General features: G+C 34.9%; 2 protein-coding genes across 10 annotated transcripts in view; one reads left to right on the top strand and one right to left on the bottom strand.

Annotated features, from left to right (window-relative positions):
- LOC113391588 (tau-tubulin kinase homolog Asator) overlaps window positions 1-3,727 on the top strand; it is a 72,907-nt gene extending 69,180 nt beyond the window's left edge. For 4 of the 8 annotated variants that reach the window (XM_064219959.1, XM_064219960.1, XM_064219958.1 and 1 more), the window contains 5 exons: window positions 144-216; window positions 495-633; window positions 1,357-1,468; window positions 1,763-1,983; window positions 2,432-3,727. In XM_064219959.1, coding sequence (XP_064076029.1) covers window positions 144-216; window positions 495-633; window positions 1,357-1,468; window positions 1,763-1,983; window positions 2,432-2,451 — 565 coding nt within the window. In that variant the 3' untranslated portion in view covers window positions 2,452-3,727. Of the gene's footprint in view, window positions 1-143; window positions 217-494; window positions 634-1,356; window positions 1,469-1,762; window positions 1,984-2,431 lie in introns of those variants that run through there. The other 4 variants (XM_064219962.1, XM_064219961.1, XR_010309787.1 and 1 more) reach the window with 3 other exon arrangements.
- Window positions 3,728-8,981: 5,254 nt separating this feature from the next.
- Window positions 8,982-13,211, bottom strand: LOC113391594 (zinc finger protein 845-like). 2 transcript variants are annotated; one of them, XM_026627609.2, is made up of 3 exons: window positions 13,093-13,211; window positions 12,381-12,545; window positions 8,982-10,684 (listed from the first exon to the last, which is right to left on the bottom strand). In XM_026627609.2, the coding sequence occupies exons 2-3, from the start codon at window positions 12,536-12,538 to the stop codon at window positions 9,196-9,198; spliced, it is 1,647 nt and encodes a 548-aa protein (XP_026483394.2). In that variant the 5' UTR covers window positions 12,539-12,545; window positions 13,093-13,211; the 3' UTR covers window positions 8,982-9,195. The 2 variants fall into 2 exon arrangements, with proteins under 2 accessions (XP_026483394.2, XP_026483397.2); XM_026627612.2 differs by having other exon boundaries at window positions 8,982-10,681.
- Between the last annotated feature and the right edge of the window lie 300 nt (window positions 13,212-13,511).

Here is a 13,511-nt window from a genome sequence, read left to right as displayed (position 1 = left end):
CGTCTTAGTTCCCAACTTCGTTGGCCTATTGGGGATGTAGGGAATTAGTGTAAAAGAGTAACTGTTGTTCTGGGTGGAATTTATATTCCAAATTAATATTTTAATATGATAGAATATATTAATGGTTGTAATATTATTAATAGTGCTTCTTTCAGAAGTACGTCTGTCGTTCGTCGCGAGAACCCGAGTGGCGACGGGACACACAGCTTGAGAGATGTAAGTTTTTTTAATCATTTTTTTTATCCATGTTAAAGAATTGGTCCGTAGTTGTGGCACTACTGGACAAATACCTTTGCATTTAAAGATCTCGAGCATACTCCAACAAACTCAAGGGTAGTTCGGATTAAATACATGCGACTGTATTCTCCTCCACCGAAACTCGTATCTTCACTCAAGTTCACGAACCCAGTGAGGCTGGGCAGTGTTTAACCGATCGAGAGGCACATCGAGTATGTTAATGTTCTCACCGCCACCCACTCGCTCCCGCCGCGCAGCGCTCGTCGGGCAGCGGCTCGCGCATCCCCGTGGCCAGCGCGCGCGGCGAGCCGGCGGCGGCGGCCGAGCACCGCCTCGCCAAGTGCGCGTCCTGGAGCGGCGACGCGCCCGACCCCGCGCACGCTGACCTCACGCCCGGTCAGACCGCCGACTCATTCGCACTCACACTCACCCCTCCCACTTACTTACCCGACTCACTCGCACTCACTTCTCCCACTTACTTGCACGACTAACTCGCACTGACTCCCCTCCCGCGTCCTTACGCATCTCTCTCACATTCATACAACTTAACTAATTATTTGTCTGTTACTCGCAAAATATAAAAATACTCTCACTTGACTAACTCAACACTAACTTTTGACTTTACTTTTCGACTGACTTATACTACTCCTTCAACTCTTTCGCACTCACATGTAACTTACACAACCCATATTGCAGCCTCACTCGTACAACTATCCACACACACCTGACTCTCGTACTCAACTCACTCGCACTCTATCAATTCACCCAACTTGCTTGACTACGAATAAAGCGAACTATTGAACCAGTAACTTAATGACTACTCTGAATGACAATGTATATAAAATAATATCTTAGGGCAATGATTGCGCGATTTAAAGAACTATTAACGCCATCTATTGACAACTAAATAAACTAATTGTTGTATTAACATAGATATGAACCTTAATTGTATTCTTACGAACATTCTAAGTTAATACGCCTCATGCTTATAATTAATTCGTACTTATTGTACTTAGTCACACTGACACTCGGCTCACTCATATTCCAGTAAAGTATCAACTACACTAAAAAAAACTGGTACATCTATATTTTAAGTCTAATAAAATACAATTATTGCAGCGTTACGTCGACGGAGACAGAACGCCAATGACAAATACGCAATAGACCCTGCCCGAGAACTAAACCTGCGTTTCGCGAGACCTCGGCACCGTCACCAGCCACCGCATAACAAGTGAGTGTCGTTCGTATGTCACGTGAAATGTTCGTATACAATGGAAACACTCAGAGCTTGTACATATTAAAACGCAATCATTTGTTTATTGTAATATAATGGCTGAACTCTAAAGGGTTAGATGAAAAATTGAAATGAAAAAAAATATTTTTTTTTTATACTACAACTAAAAGGTTATACATTTAGGACAATACGTGTGGTTTTCATTTTGAAAATATAACTACCAAAAGTTAAGTTAGCAAAAGTTAGTGATTTTGATTTCGGTCAGTGTTTAACCAGCACTCGTGCCCGCAGCGCCACGAGCCGCTGCCGCAGCGCGGCGGGCGGCGGGCCGGGCGGCGCGTCGGGCGCGTCGTCGTCGTCGTCGGGTTCCCCGCCCCCCGCGCCGCCCGCGCCGCCCGCGCCCGCCGCGCCGGCGCCGCCCGCGCACAACGCGGCCCGCGCGCGCCGCTTCCGCCCCGCCGCCCGCGACCCCGCGCACGACGACCTGCCGCCGCCCGTCTACGGGGCCGTCGGTGAGCTCGCCGTTTCACTAATACGTCATCGCCCCAAACTTTAACTAAAAAAAAATATTGTCCATCATGTCGATACCGATGGAGTCCCTCCATTCCTTTCGGTCGGGTATTACTTGCAATGCCTTAAGAGTTTTATTTAGCGAATAAGAAATATATATATCGTATATCGCTACTCAATAAAAAAACTTGTGTACTACTTAATAAAAAAAGTAATTTATGTTGAAAGCGAATCCACCGTACTGTGTATTCCTTCGTGCTGCAGAATTAAGCTCGTCCATCCTTAAGAATTATTCCATACGATAACCTTCAAAATAAACCTTATCGCTTAATATCGCTAAAAATCACCGATGACCCCTCCCATTGACTCTAAAACTCCCCACCGACGTGATCACCCACGTGGCACCGATACCGACACTATTTATTTCAAGCAATTCATTTAATCTTTCAGGTTCTGCCCACAGACTGTGACGGCACGACGACGAGTCCACCGGGACGAACAAAGATAATTGAGCATCACACGGACAGGGTGGAATAACTCTAATGTGAAACTGAAGGATAAACTAGTCATAATACCACTCATTAACCTAACATTAATTAATTAATGATTAATGGGTTGATAACCCATTAATCGCTTAACGGAAGCTTCGTTAAAAAAAAATTTTAGTGAACTTTTTCATGTATAAAATCGTCTAAAGAGTACAAAATCAATATTAGAATTAAAACATCGTTGACAGAGAGTATTTCGCTTAGTTAACGTATCAATGGGTTTCAATTGCTTAATAGCTGTCAATCCCATTAACTGGTTAAACATAATTGGTTTTGAATATAATTTAGGTTAATAAGTGAAAATTTAATTCAGGGCTCGGTGTAATCTAAACGATTTTAAGCCTTACCGTGTTGTTATTAGAGATCATTGTTCTGAATAAATGAGATACTCAAATAAATAACGATTTACACGAACAAAAAGAAAACGGGAATGATAATCATCATATTCATAAGATACGTCACGCGAAATCGCTTGAGTTACATCAGAATCGTTTCAGCAAGATATCGATCAGATTCGTTATAACTGACATGAAATATTTATTTTTATATAAAAATTCTCTTGTAAAAAGTATTCTCTTCGTACTATCGCTTGCCATTTCTAGTAGATTTGACGGGGCGTAGACTATTTTTTACCTTATTGCTTGTGTAATAAGGTCGTTAATAGTGTTATATGATAATTTACCAGCTATAGAGAAATACTGGATGCGTTACTATGTGCGTACATTAAATTTAACGTCGAATAAGATATCATATGCACTGAAAAAAAATATATAGAACTAAAATTTTAAAAATTCTAAGTGTTCGTGGCGTTCCAATAAAATAATATATTTAAATGTTTAGAGAAAACGAAATATTAATGAGTTTTTAGACGTATTTCTTGGCTGCTCCCGTAGTGCTTCATATGTCTTGCCAATAAAGCTCTGTCCCATTGAAAATTTCATCAAAATCGGTCCGCTAGTTACGTTTGCAACGATAAAATTAAAATGTCGACGGCAAAAATATCATCTAAAAATTAATAAAAATAATATATGCTATAAGAAAAGTCGAAAAACCTTAAAAAAATATTAAATATATCGCTTCCAGTATTTCTCTATATATGTGTTGAAATTTTCAATTTTAAGTAAAGATAAGGGAATTAAATATAAATATTTAAAAAAAAAAAGTTTAGATCTCGTAGATAGGACTTGCCTTTAAAGCTGGTAGATGCTGGATTGAACGTTAAAAAAAATCTATTTAAAAAAAAATCGAAAAATTTATCGTTCAATTTTTACCCTGTCAATGCAAAAGTGCACACGAATGAGTGCTTAGAGAAATATACTAGCATGACGAAAGATGGCTTCAAACTTATTCATGAGAGCTTGGAAATGAATCATGACCGATAAGCTTCAATCCTGACCCTAAAGCGATATCGTAGGAGTATAAGCTTTACCCCACTTAGTGTAAAGCATAACTTAGGCAGGCTAAGTTATTAATATGTCTAAGTATACTTACATAGTTGCTATTGCAAAAGGTCGTAAGTCAAAATTTCAGTGCTCTAGTAAAAAATCGTATCGTATCTTTCAACTGTTTCTATCGTAACCGACGACTTTATGCATTAAAAGTAACGATAAATATTAAACATGCGTGTCTATGAGCAATTGTGGCAAAATGTAATTTGCCTTTGCCATGAAAAAAAAAAATAATGACGTTCAGTTTCAAGCCTTTGTCTTACAGAAGCAAAAATAATTGTCACTTTTGCACTGACACTTAAATCCAACAAGCTAGTGGAGGATAGAGGAAAATTAAAAAAAAAAACTACTTTTTTAAAATACAGGGACGTACGAATGATAGTCAAGCGAATATTTTAAAGACTTATTTACGCTCACTATATCGTTTTTAAAATTTCTTTTTAAGATGTCTATGTTCTTTCAATTTATATATCTCAAACGAAATTTATTTAATATAATTAAATGTATAATTATCGTTTTTGTATTATACTTGTGTATATTTTAAGGTGCGCGATTGTTTTTTTTTTTTTTTAATTGTGGTGCCTTCGGCGTTTCGTAAATTATTTCTACACGCTGTATAACGCCTTTTGTAAATACAAATAGTTTAATGTTGTCGAAGTGTTTTTTTTTTTTATTTATTTTAATGTACGAATTATAATTTGTGTTTTTAAATTTTTAAACGTAATACAGATTTTTTATGATCGTAAAAAATGTTAATCTGCGGTATATACGTTTCTTTTCGAAATTCTAAGGAGAGTTATTAATTATACAATAATTCACATTTAAAGTTTTTTTTTATTTCGATTATCGAAAACTCAAGTTACGGGTGATTTACTCAAATGATAAAATGAGGTCAATATGAATATTAACTTATTCGTTTTTGAACTACAACATATCAATGTGAAGAAAATCCTAAATAAAATAAAAAGTTAAATACATCGGGTATTGTGATAATTCGTACAACACTGCCTGTGTAATAGAAAAAAATATCGATGTCTAGAAAATTCTTATATAAATATTTGCATCACTAGATGTCAAATGTATGTAATGTTATATTAAAACCTTTAACACTTTCGACCAATTAAAAAATTAAAAAAAAACTTTTAATTTATTTAATGTGTTGTTTTTTTTTAATTAATTGGAATTCGGAATGTGTATTCGGACTCAAAATGGTGGATCAATGCGTGGTGTAAATTTGAACGGACGTTTGAAATTGTACAATTTAATGCTTAAGTATGTTTCAATTGAAAAAAATATATAGTTATTAGTGTTGCACTACTTCCGGTTTCATCCGCGTCTTTATAATGTTATAGCATAATGTTGTGCTGTGTACTAAGGTTTTATTCTGTTTTAATAATGAAACGAAATATAATAATTATATAAGTAATATCGCGACATTGCGCCTCTGTATGGCGTATTACGGCATTTACGTCTTTATTTTCAATATTTTCTCAAATACCTACCCTTATATTATATTGACAATTCTATAAAAAAAAAATGTGTAAATTTATTGAACTATTCTATATATATATATTATACTTAGACGCCATTAAACTCTAGTCTCTGCTGCTTAGTATATAGAAAATGTATGTAATAAATAATTAATTTAATATTGATAATTAAAAATATCTAGACATAAGAGTTATTATAATAATTACAAGAGCGTTTGAGCGGTTTCTGCGTTGTCCGCCATTTGTGATTCTCCAGCTGACAGCTCAAGTGACAGCTGTCAAAATTGCAAAAGGCGGGAAAATGTTAAGCTGAATTTAATTGCTTCGGGAATCTTCGTGAACGGTTGGCGTATCGATCGACACATTAGTTTTTTAAACTCACCTCTACGCTGACCGTCCACAGAGTCTCAAAACACATTCTAGTCTACGAACAGCTTCCGTCTCATAGATTTATCGACGACAAAGTGAAAAAAAAGTTGAGACAGTTATTTTTGTCAGAAAAATTAAAATATGAAATTATGTATAAAAAGTTGTTATTATATTGTAGGCCCTTTTTTAAATGTATTTTTCGAGCTGCGCAACTGTCGTTGTGTAGCGCGCTGTATGTTGCGGCGATGCGCTGTTTTTTTTTTTTAAAGTATGCACGCTCGGTTACTTTTATTTTGCCATATTTTTTATATTTACCGAAATATGCACAATGAAATTTAAATAAAAGGTATTTGCCCTTAAATTGTAGTTTTATTTGATTTTAACATGTTAATATATAAACACACACCATACTTGGTTAAAAATATATTCAACAAAATAATGGATTTCAATGACATTTAACTTGTTATATGTCCTTGGTTATTAAAAAACAAGTAATAGATTAACTACTAAGAGGACGGTTCGACATATGGTCTACATAGATCATACAAAGGGATTCAGAGAAATCTACTAATTGTAACCATAAACATTCATTTTGATTAAATGTTAGTGCTTAGTCTAAAAAGGGCGTGTCCCATGATTCAAGAAACAACACTTGCTACGAGTGCTACTTTAATAATTAGACAAAAAATCTTTCGAGTTTCTTGCCAGTCATTCTCGGTAAAATATATATTCCGAACCGGTGGTGGCTTTACGTTTATAACAATTCTGTAAAATGACGATTCAAATTTGTTGTTTTATAACTAATTCGGATTATCAAAGCGACAATTGGCAATCGACGCTGGTTTTAAGTTTATCTATTGAAAATATGGACAAAAAGCGTTAGGGATATCTTGTGATTTATCAAAGGCCTTCTATTGCATGCATCACAAAATCCTAGTCAGAACGTACTTAACACGACATCACAAAAACCTCATGCAATTTTTTGATTTCATAAGTCAGCAACATTAGAGGATTCATTTTAACGAAGTGAGATCTCGGGCTTCAGTTAAGGCATCTTATAGGGATCCATTCTTGGTCCATTATCTTTTAAGTTACATACATTTAGCACGGCTGCTGTTTGCTGATGTAACTTCACCAATTTTAAAAACAAATGATGTCCATTAATATATAACGATTTCAACAATGGTCTCTTGAGAGTTTTGTTAAGTGTTGATTAAACACACATTTTCTCTTGAAATTTTGTGTATCGTCCGCGTATTCTGTGTAATCTAATTTCACTTATTATTAGTATTATATGAAATACAAATACAAAAATATAAAGCGGGTGAAATTGCGAAGCACGGCTACGTATACCACAATATTAAACGCGCTCCATCTTCTGATATAAGTTTAATCTGATATGATTTCGAAGTTTTTTCATTTAGGCATTAAAACGAAGAGTCCCCTCGCTTAGATTTTTTTTATTATATGAGCAGGAGAATATCTACCTCCACATAGTCCTATAGTCACCACCAATTAAAAAAAAATTAATGACAACACATAGTCACCAATTAAAAAAAAATTAATGCCACACAGTATTGCGATAGAATATAATTAAAATGCGTGAGTGGTACCTACCCAGACCGGGCTTGTTCCACCTCCCACAAATTAGATAGATAGATATAACAGTTGGAATTAATGGTATAAATAAGTAAAATTCATTAAAATAAACAATATTTTATTCTTTTTTCATCACATACACGAAGTAAACGTGAGAATCAACTAAATAGTATAAACATAATTGTATATCTTAATATTAAACATTGAGTTAGTTTTTAGTATATTGCAAAACTACATAAATTATATTAGAACAATCAAATCTACAGTGCATCTCCACCGAATGTTCGGTCAAAGTATTCGGTCAACTTTCGTGTTGTGAACTATAGTTAGTAACAAGTGAATTGAAGTTGCGAACACAGAGATTGCCTATCATTTCAGCAGAGACGCAATATTACTCGTCAATAAAACAATGCGTGATTTTATTTGTATAATTGTGAATAACTATAATTATATATATCTATATGTTAGTTTGTCTTGTGTCCAAGAATACGTTATGTATGTTCCAAGGCCATACTGGCTAGGTAGGGGCAGAGGTGTACACAGTACTACCCAGGAAATTTGATGCAATTATTGGGTACTTTATTATTAAGATTATCTGTAATGCGAATACAAAATTATATCGCGTATCAATCTTTAAAAAATCAACTTTTCGTCAATCTAAATATTCAATCCAAGAAACGCCAATAAAATGCACACCCATAGTATCATAGAAAAGTTTGTCTAAGCGAGATGGTCATAAGGTAAAGGCGATAATTATTGCGTTTTTCCAATCCAATAAGCTTCAATGGCTCTTGCTCATGGGTAAGATCGAACCTGCGACTTACATAGGCCTGTCCTACCATTCCTGTGTCTACCATTGAACTAATGACTGTGATCTGTTAAAATTTGTAGCATTTGCGAGCAATTATCAACGTTGCAAACATATTACTGTTGGAATTTTGCATTTTTAGAACATTTTCTACCCAATTAAAATATCTAAAACTTATTGATAAAGTTCTTAACGAATAACTTGAAAATTTAAAAATGACTTGAATTTAAATATAATTTCTCCAGTTACATTTATATAATATTCAATTTGTACAACACTTACATAAAAGGTTGGGGGGGGAGGTCTTTTATTCTGTACCTAGACTAGCCATATTCGAGAGAGAAGAGATCCACTGGCATTTATACTGATAATACAAAATTAGGTGATAAAATACATTTGAATAACCACGTTGCAAATAATTAGAATATAATTAATAAAAAAAAAAACATAATTAAAACAACGATATACATCCGAACAGTTCTTTTGTTATTGGCGACGTTTTCTGAGTAAATTGAGTTTCTGGTTACCAAATGAAGCAGACATTACGAAGATCACATCGATTTTGATGAGGCTCGCTTTAATATTACTTATTAGTAAAAAGTGGAACCAGTTTTCGCCGGCGGTTTTTCCGAACCGATCGACTTTGGAACCTTCAAGAAAAGAGCGTACTCCTCCCTGAAAGGCCGGCAACGCACCTGCAAGCCCCCCGGTGTTGCAGATGTCCATGGGCGGTGGTAGTCACTTCCCATCAGGTGAGCCTCCTGCTCGTTTGCCACCTCTAACATAAAAAAAAAGTGCAATAACTCGAGACATTATAAAAATTAGAAATTGCTGTAAAACGATTAAAATGTCATTTTAAAATAACATTTCAAAGGAGTTCAAGCCTATTTGTAACTGTTGCCATATCCTGAAACGATTTCCCTTAAAATTTATATATCAGTACAATAATCAGTTACTCTGATATAGGAATTTGGTCACAGTGCCCCCTCAAACTATCAATCAACGATGGCATCGGAACTTTCAACGACTGTATCTTCTTCTCACTTACTATAGTCACGTCCTTCTTAATATCACTGTGGTATCTCTTCACGTGGTTGTCCAGCAACGATTTACGTACGGACATGTAGGAACAGTACGTACATTTAAATGGTTTGTTGCCTGTGTGTATTGTCTCGTGGCACAGAAGACTTTCTTTTCTAGCTGCTTTATAATCACAGAAGCTGCATTTCAGTCCGTTGCCCAAGTGTAACGTCGTGAAATGTTTTTGGAGTTCATATTTATGTCTACACGAGTAATGGCAGAGCGTGCATTTAAATGCGTAGTGACATTTCTGGTGCATAACATGCTGGCATTTGTAAGTCGTTGTAAAACTGCAAATGGTACAAAATAAAACTTTATCCGATTGACTCCTTTTATTGTGTAATGCAATCTGATCTTTGGTTTTCGTCGAGAAGTCACAGTTCACACATTTATAGGGACGGTTCTGGCTGCCGGTGTGGTGTCTTTGAAAATGCCTCTGAACAGCCGCTTTGAACTTCGACGTGTAACTACACATGTGGCACAGGAATGGTCTCTCCTTGTCTTCAGATTCCAAAACCTGTATACTGTTCCAATCTAAGCAGTTCGGATCGAGTGTGTACTGGTTTTGCGTGTCTCTTTTATCGAGTGTCTCCTGGGTTATATAGTCGGATTTCTCCTGTATATCCATGGGGGGTAACTGTATATCTTCAGGCATTTTGTTTTGTATAACTCCAGAACCGTATATCCTGTTATAATGGGACACTTTGTGCTGTTTAATCTCACACATGTACGCAGTTTCGAATTCGCAGTACTCGCATTTCATTGGCGCTTCCTGCTTGCTCCGTTGCTGGTGAATGTTCAATCTCCAACGGACCATCGTTGAAAAGTCACAGTATTCACATTTATTCGCTTTCTCCGTCACCTCGTTGTGGATCTTCGCGAGATGTCTTGTTATGTGACCTTCAAATTTCGTCACGAACGGACACTTGTCGCATTTATAAAACACACATTCGTTGTGGACTTTACAGTGTTTCACGAAGTTATGTCTGTATGCCGTTGCGTATGTGCAGTGTGGGCATTTGAATTGTTTTTCTTGCTTGTGCTTTCGTTTGTGTGCGGTAAGATTCCATTTGAAGTACGATGAATATTCGCATTCATCACACTTGTGCATCGGCAGTGGCTTCTTGTCCTTCTCTGATACGCTCGCGTCATCAGACGGATGTTTTATCATGACGTGCCGTTGGAGGGAGGTGGGGTATTTGGTCGTGTATTCGCAGAGCTGGCATGAAAACGGCTTCGAATCCTTGTGACCAGCCACATGAAGGTCTAAGCAATTTTTGTAAACTGTCGTGTAATCACATTCATCGCAGTTGAGTACTTTTGTAAATTTTCGCTTTTTTCCCTTCCGTCTAGTCTTACTGCTGAAAAAGATAAGTCACTTTAAAATACTGTAAATATTCCGAAATTTTTGATTGTAAATGATTTGATAACGTGATGGAATGTGATAGCCAAACAATTATTTGATTTGATTTGATGACCTCCGTAGTTGAGTAGGGTGTACACCGGTTTTCATGGGTACGCCACTCCGAGGTCCCGGGTTCGATTCCCGGCCGAGTCGATGTAGAAAAAGTTCATTAATTTTCTATATTGTCTTGGGTCTGAGTGTATGTGGTACCGTCGTTACTTCTGATTTGCCATAACACAAGTGCTTTAGCTACTTAAATTGGGATCAGAGTAATGTATGTGATGTTGTCCAATATTTATTTATCCTACGTTTCTTATATACTACTACCTACCAATCCCGGCTTCGTGTACAATAAGGCTATATATACAACTTTTTAGATTGACGAGCAAACAGAAAAGTTAGGATAGTTGAAAGGTTTTGTCTACTATAAGTCCAGTCATTTGGTAGTTTCACCTGGAAAGTTATCCGGGAGTTTTGAATCTGATGTCCTCTTTTCGAATTTTAACTTCGCCTCGTAATTTCGCGCGCGCTGCCATATTAGAAAAATGTCGTAACTCCGTTCCGACTCATTTTACGATAAAATTAGTTACGTAATAAATTAAACTAGAGAGAATGTCCTATCAGTTATGTAGTAACCGTTTTTTTGTAAAATCAATAGTTTCAGCTTAAGAGAGCCGCAAACCAAGGCACACCTACAGCAACAAGAATTGTTCGTATATATACGAAAAAAATAATCTCTACGTGTTGAAAACTCGGTACTCCACTATCTGTAAGGTTCATCGCAGATATAGTCACGTCACGATGGCGTCGGCTCAGTGAAAATTCGAAAAGAGCACGTCAAAATCTATAAAATCACCAATTTTCAAAACTTCCGGAAAACTTTCCAGATAAAAAATAGGTTGAAATTATTCGAGTAGTTTTTTTTTAACTATGCAAGAAGTTATTTATACAAATAAGGAATAATAATGGTCTAAGAATTGATCCTTGGTACTTGGACCCTTATTTATAGGGCCCCTCAAAAATCTTTCCCTATTGAGAAAAACTTTGTGAATTTGATTATCTATTTGTGAAAATAAAATCAATTTTAATATATTGATCGATACACACATGAAGGCTCGCCCCTCCAAATATTATTTTTAAACATCCTCAACATGATAAGATTCTTCAAAAAATATTTATCAAAATTCTGACTTATATATAAAGTCTTATATGCTAGATGACACAAACTGGGCAAATATATGTCATATACGTTGTTTAATAAAAAAAAAAAAAATTATAAATTATACTTTTTTATATTTGGTTTGCTGTCTATACTCTAAGTTATCGCACACACTGAGACATCTTAGCGTTCCTCGTCTATACTAATATTATAAATGGGAAAGCAACTCCATCCGTGACCTCTTCACACTTAAAGCACTGAACCGATTTAGAAAAAATTTGGTCCTGAGTAAGTTGGCTTTTTTTTTCATTTATCTCTAGAGGAGTTGCCAGAATTTGTGCTATAGTTTTATCAATTTTGCGCAGGTGAAGCCGCAGGTTCAGCTAGTACCTCCTTGACTCTATAATACACTGAGACACGTTTTGATATGTGTGATCTATACAATAGGCTGTTGGTATATAGTAATTAAATATGTATAATAAGAGTTTCTTACCGTACACTAGGTTTCTTATCTTCACTGTTACTGAAGTCATTCTCTTCTTCGACCTCAACTTTAACCCACACGCTCGCAAACATGTTCATCATATCTGTCTCCTGATCTTCCGATTGAATGACCGAGCCATCATCCTCATTGGATTTCTTTTCCGCCATTTTTATTCTACAAAAGAAATTCGTATAAAAATAATATTATAAAGAAATGAAAATTTATTTGTTTGTTTAATAATTTAATTTACAAATATCATTTTTGCTTTCAATTCAGAAAGATTTTTGCAATATTCAATGGGTTTGTATATGTACGGAAATCTCAAGGTGTTATAAATAATAATTAAAATCACATCATAATCTTAACTATTTAATACCTTATTTAATAAGTCGGAAATATTGTCACTGGGTACCGGTGGATAACAGAACAGGCGTACAAATAAGGTATGTTTCTTTTCTTATTATTGTTATGAAGTATATTTATTTAATGGTACCAAAAAAGAATTTAACACCCACACTTAGAACACGATATTATAAAATAAATAATAGCGAACATGTTTATTAATAAAATTATTAAGTACCTAAATGTTTTTAAACCAAGCTATTGGAAACATTTGTTGTCATTTTAGGCATTGTTAATATATATTTGAAGGCCATTATAGCAAATTTTAACGCGATATATTTTTTTGCAGTATTTAATAAACATACAGCGAAGTACTTACTGATGTATTTACAAAACAAAGTTAAATAAAAATACAATTTTTTTAGTAATCCAATGTTGAAAAAAATCAATTACCTTTTATCCGTTCGAAAACAATGTCAAATCGAATCGAAAATTTATAATTAATTTTGATACTAATTTGACCACATTGATATAAAAAAACTCAATTAGAATAAATATTTCTTTTTTTATTTTATTATTGGAGAATATATTAATTATTTATTGTATTAATTAAAATGTGACACTTTTTATAAGCTTACACTTCTGAACATAAACACAATAAGTGTTTACAATTTTGTAATTTTGCAAGCACGCCTAATATTGTAATTTAATGATACGGTATATATCTATATATAAGGAACAAAAAATACTCGTATTTATAAATACTATTTTTATCCGCCTATTAGTCTGAAATGTATA

This window comes from Vanessa tameamea, chromosome 30 (genome assembly GCF_037043105.1).
Source record: "Vanessa tameamea isolate UH-Manoa-2023 chromosome 30, ilVanTame1 primary haplotype, whole genome shotgun sequence".
In the NCBI taxonomy this organism is placed as follows: domain Eukaryota; kingdom Metazoa; phylum Arthropoda; class Insecta; order Lepidoptera; family Nymphalidae; genus Vanessa; species Vanessa tameamea.
This window is presented reverse-complemented; position numbering and strand designations above follow the sequence as displayed.

Bases quoted from the DNA above. Each gene is read 5' to 3' on its own strand.
- LOC113391594 (XM_026627609.2), bottom strand. From the start codon at position 12,538: ATGGCGGAAAAGAAATCCAATGAGGATGATGGCTCGGTCATTCAATCG. The intron at 10,685-12,380 runs GTAAGAAACTCT...TATCTTTTTCAG, and splicing joins GATAAGAAACCTAGTGTACG to CAGTAAGACTAGACGGAAGG.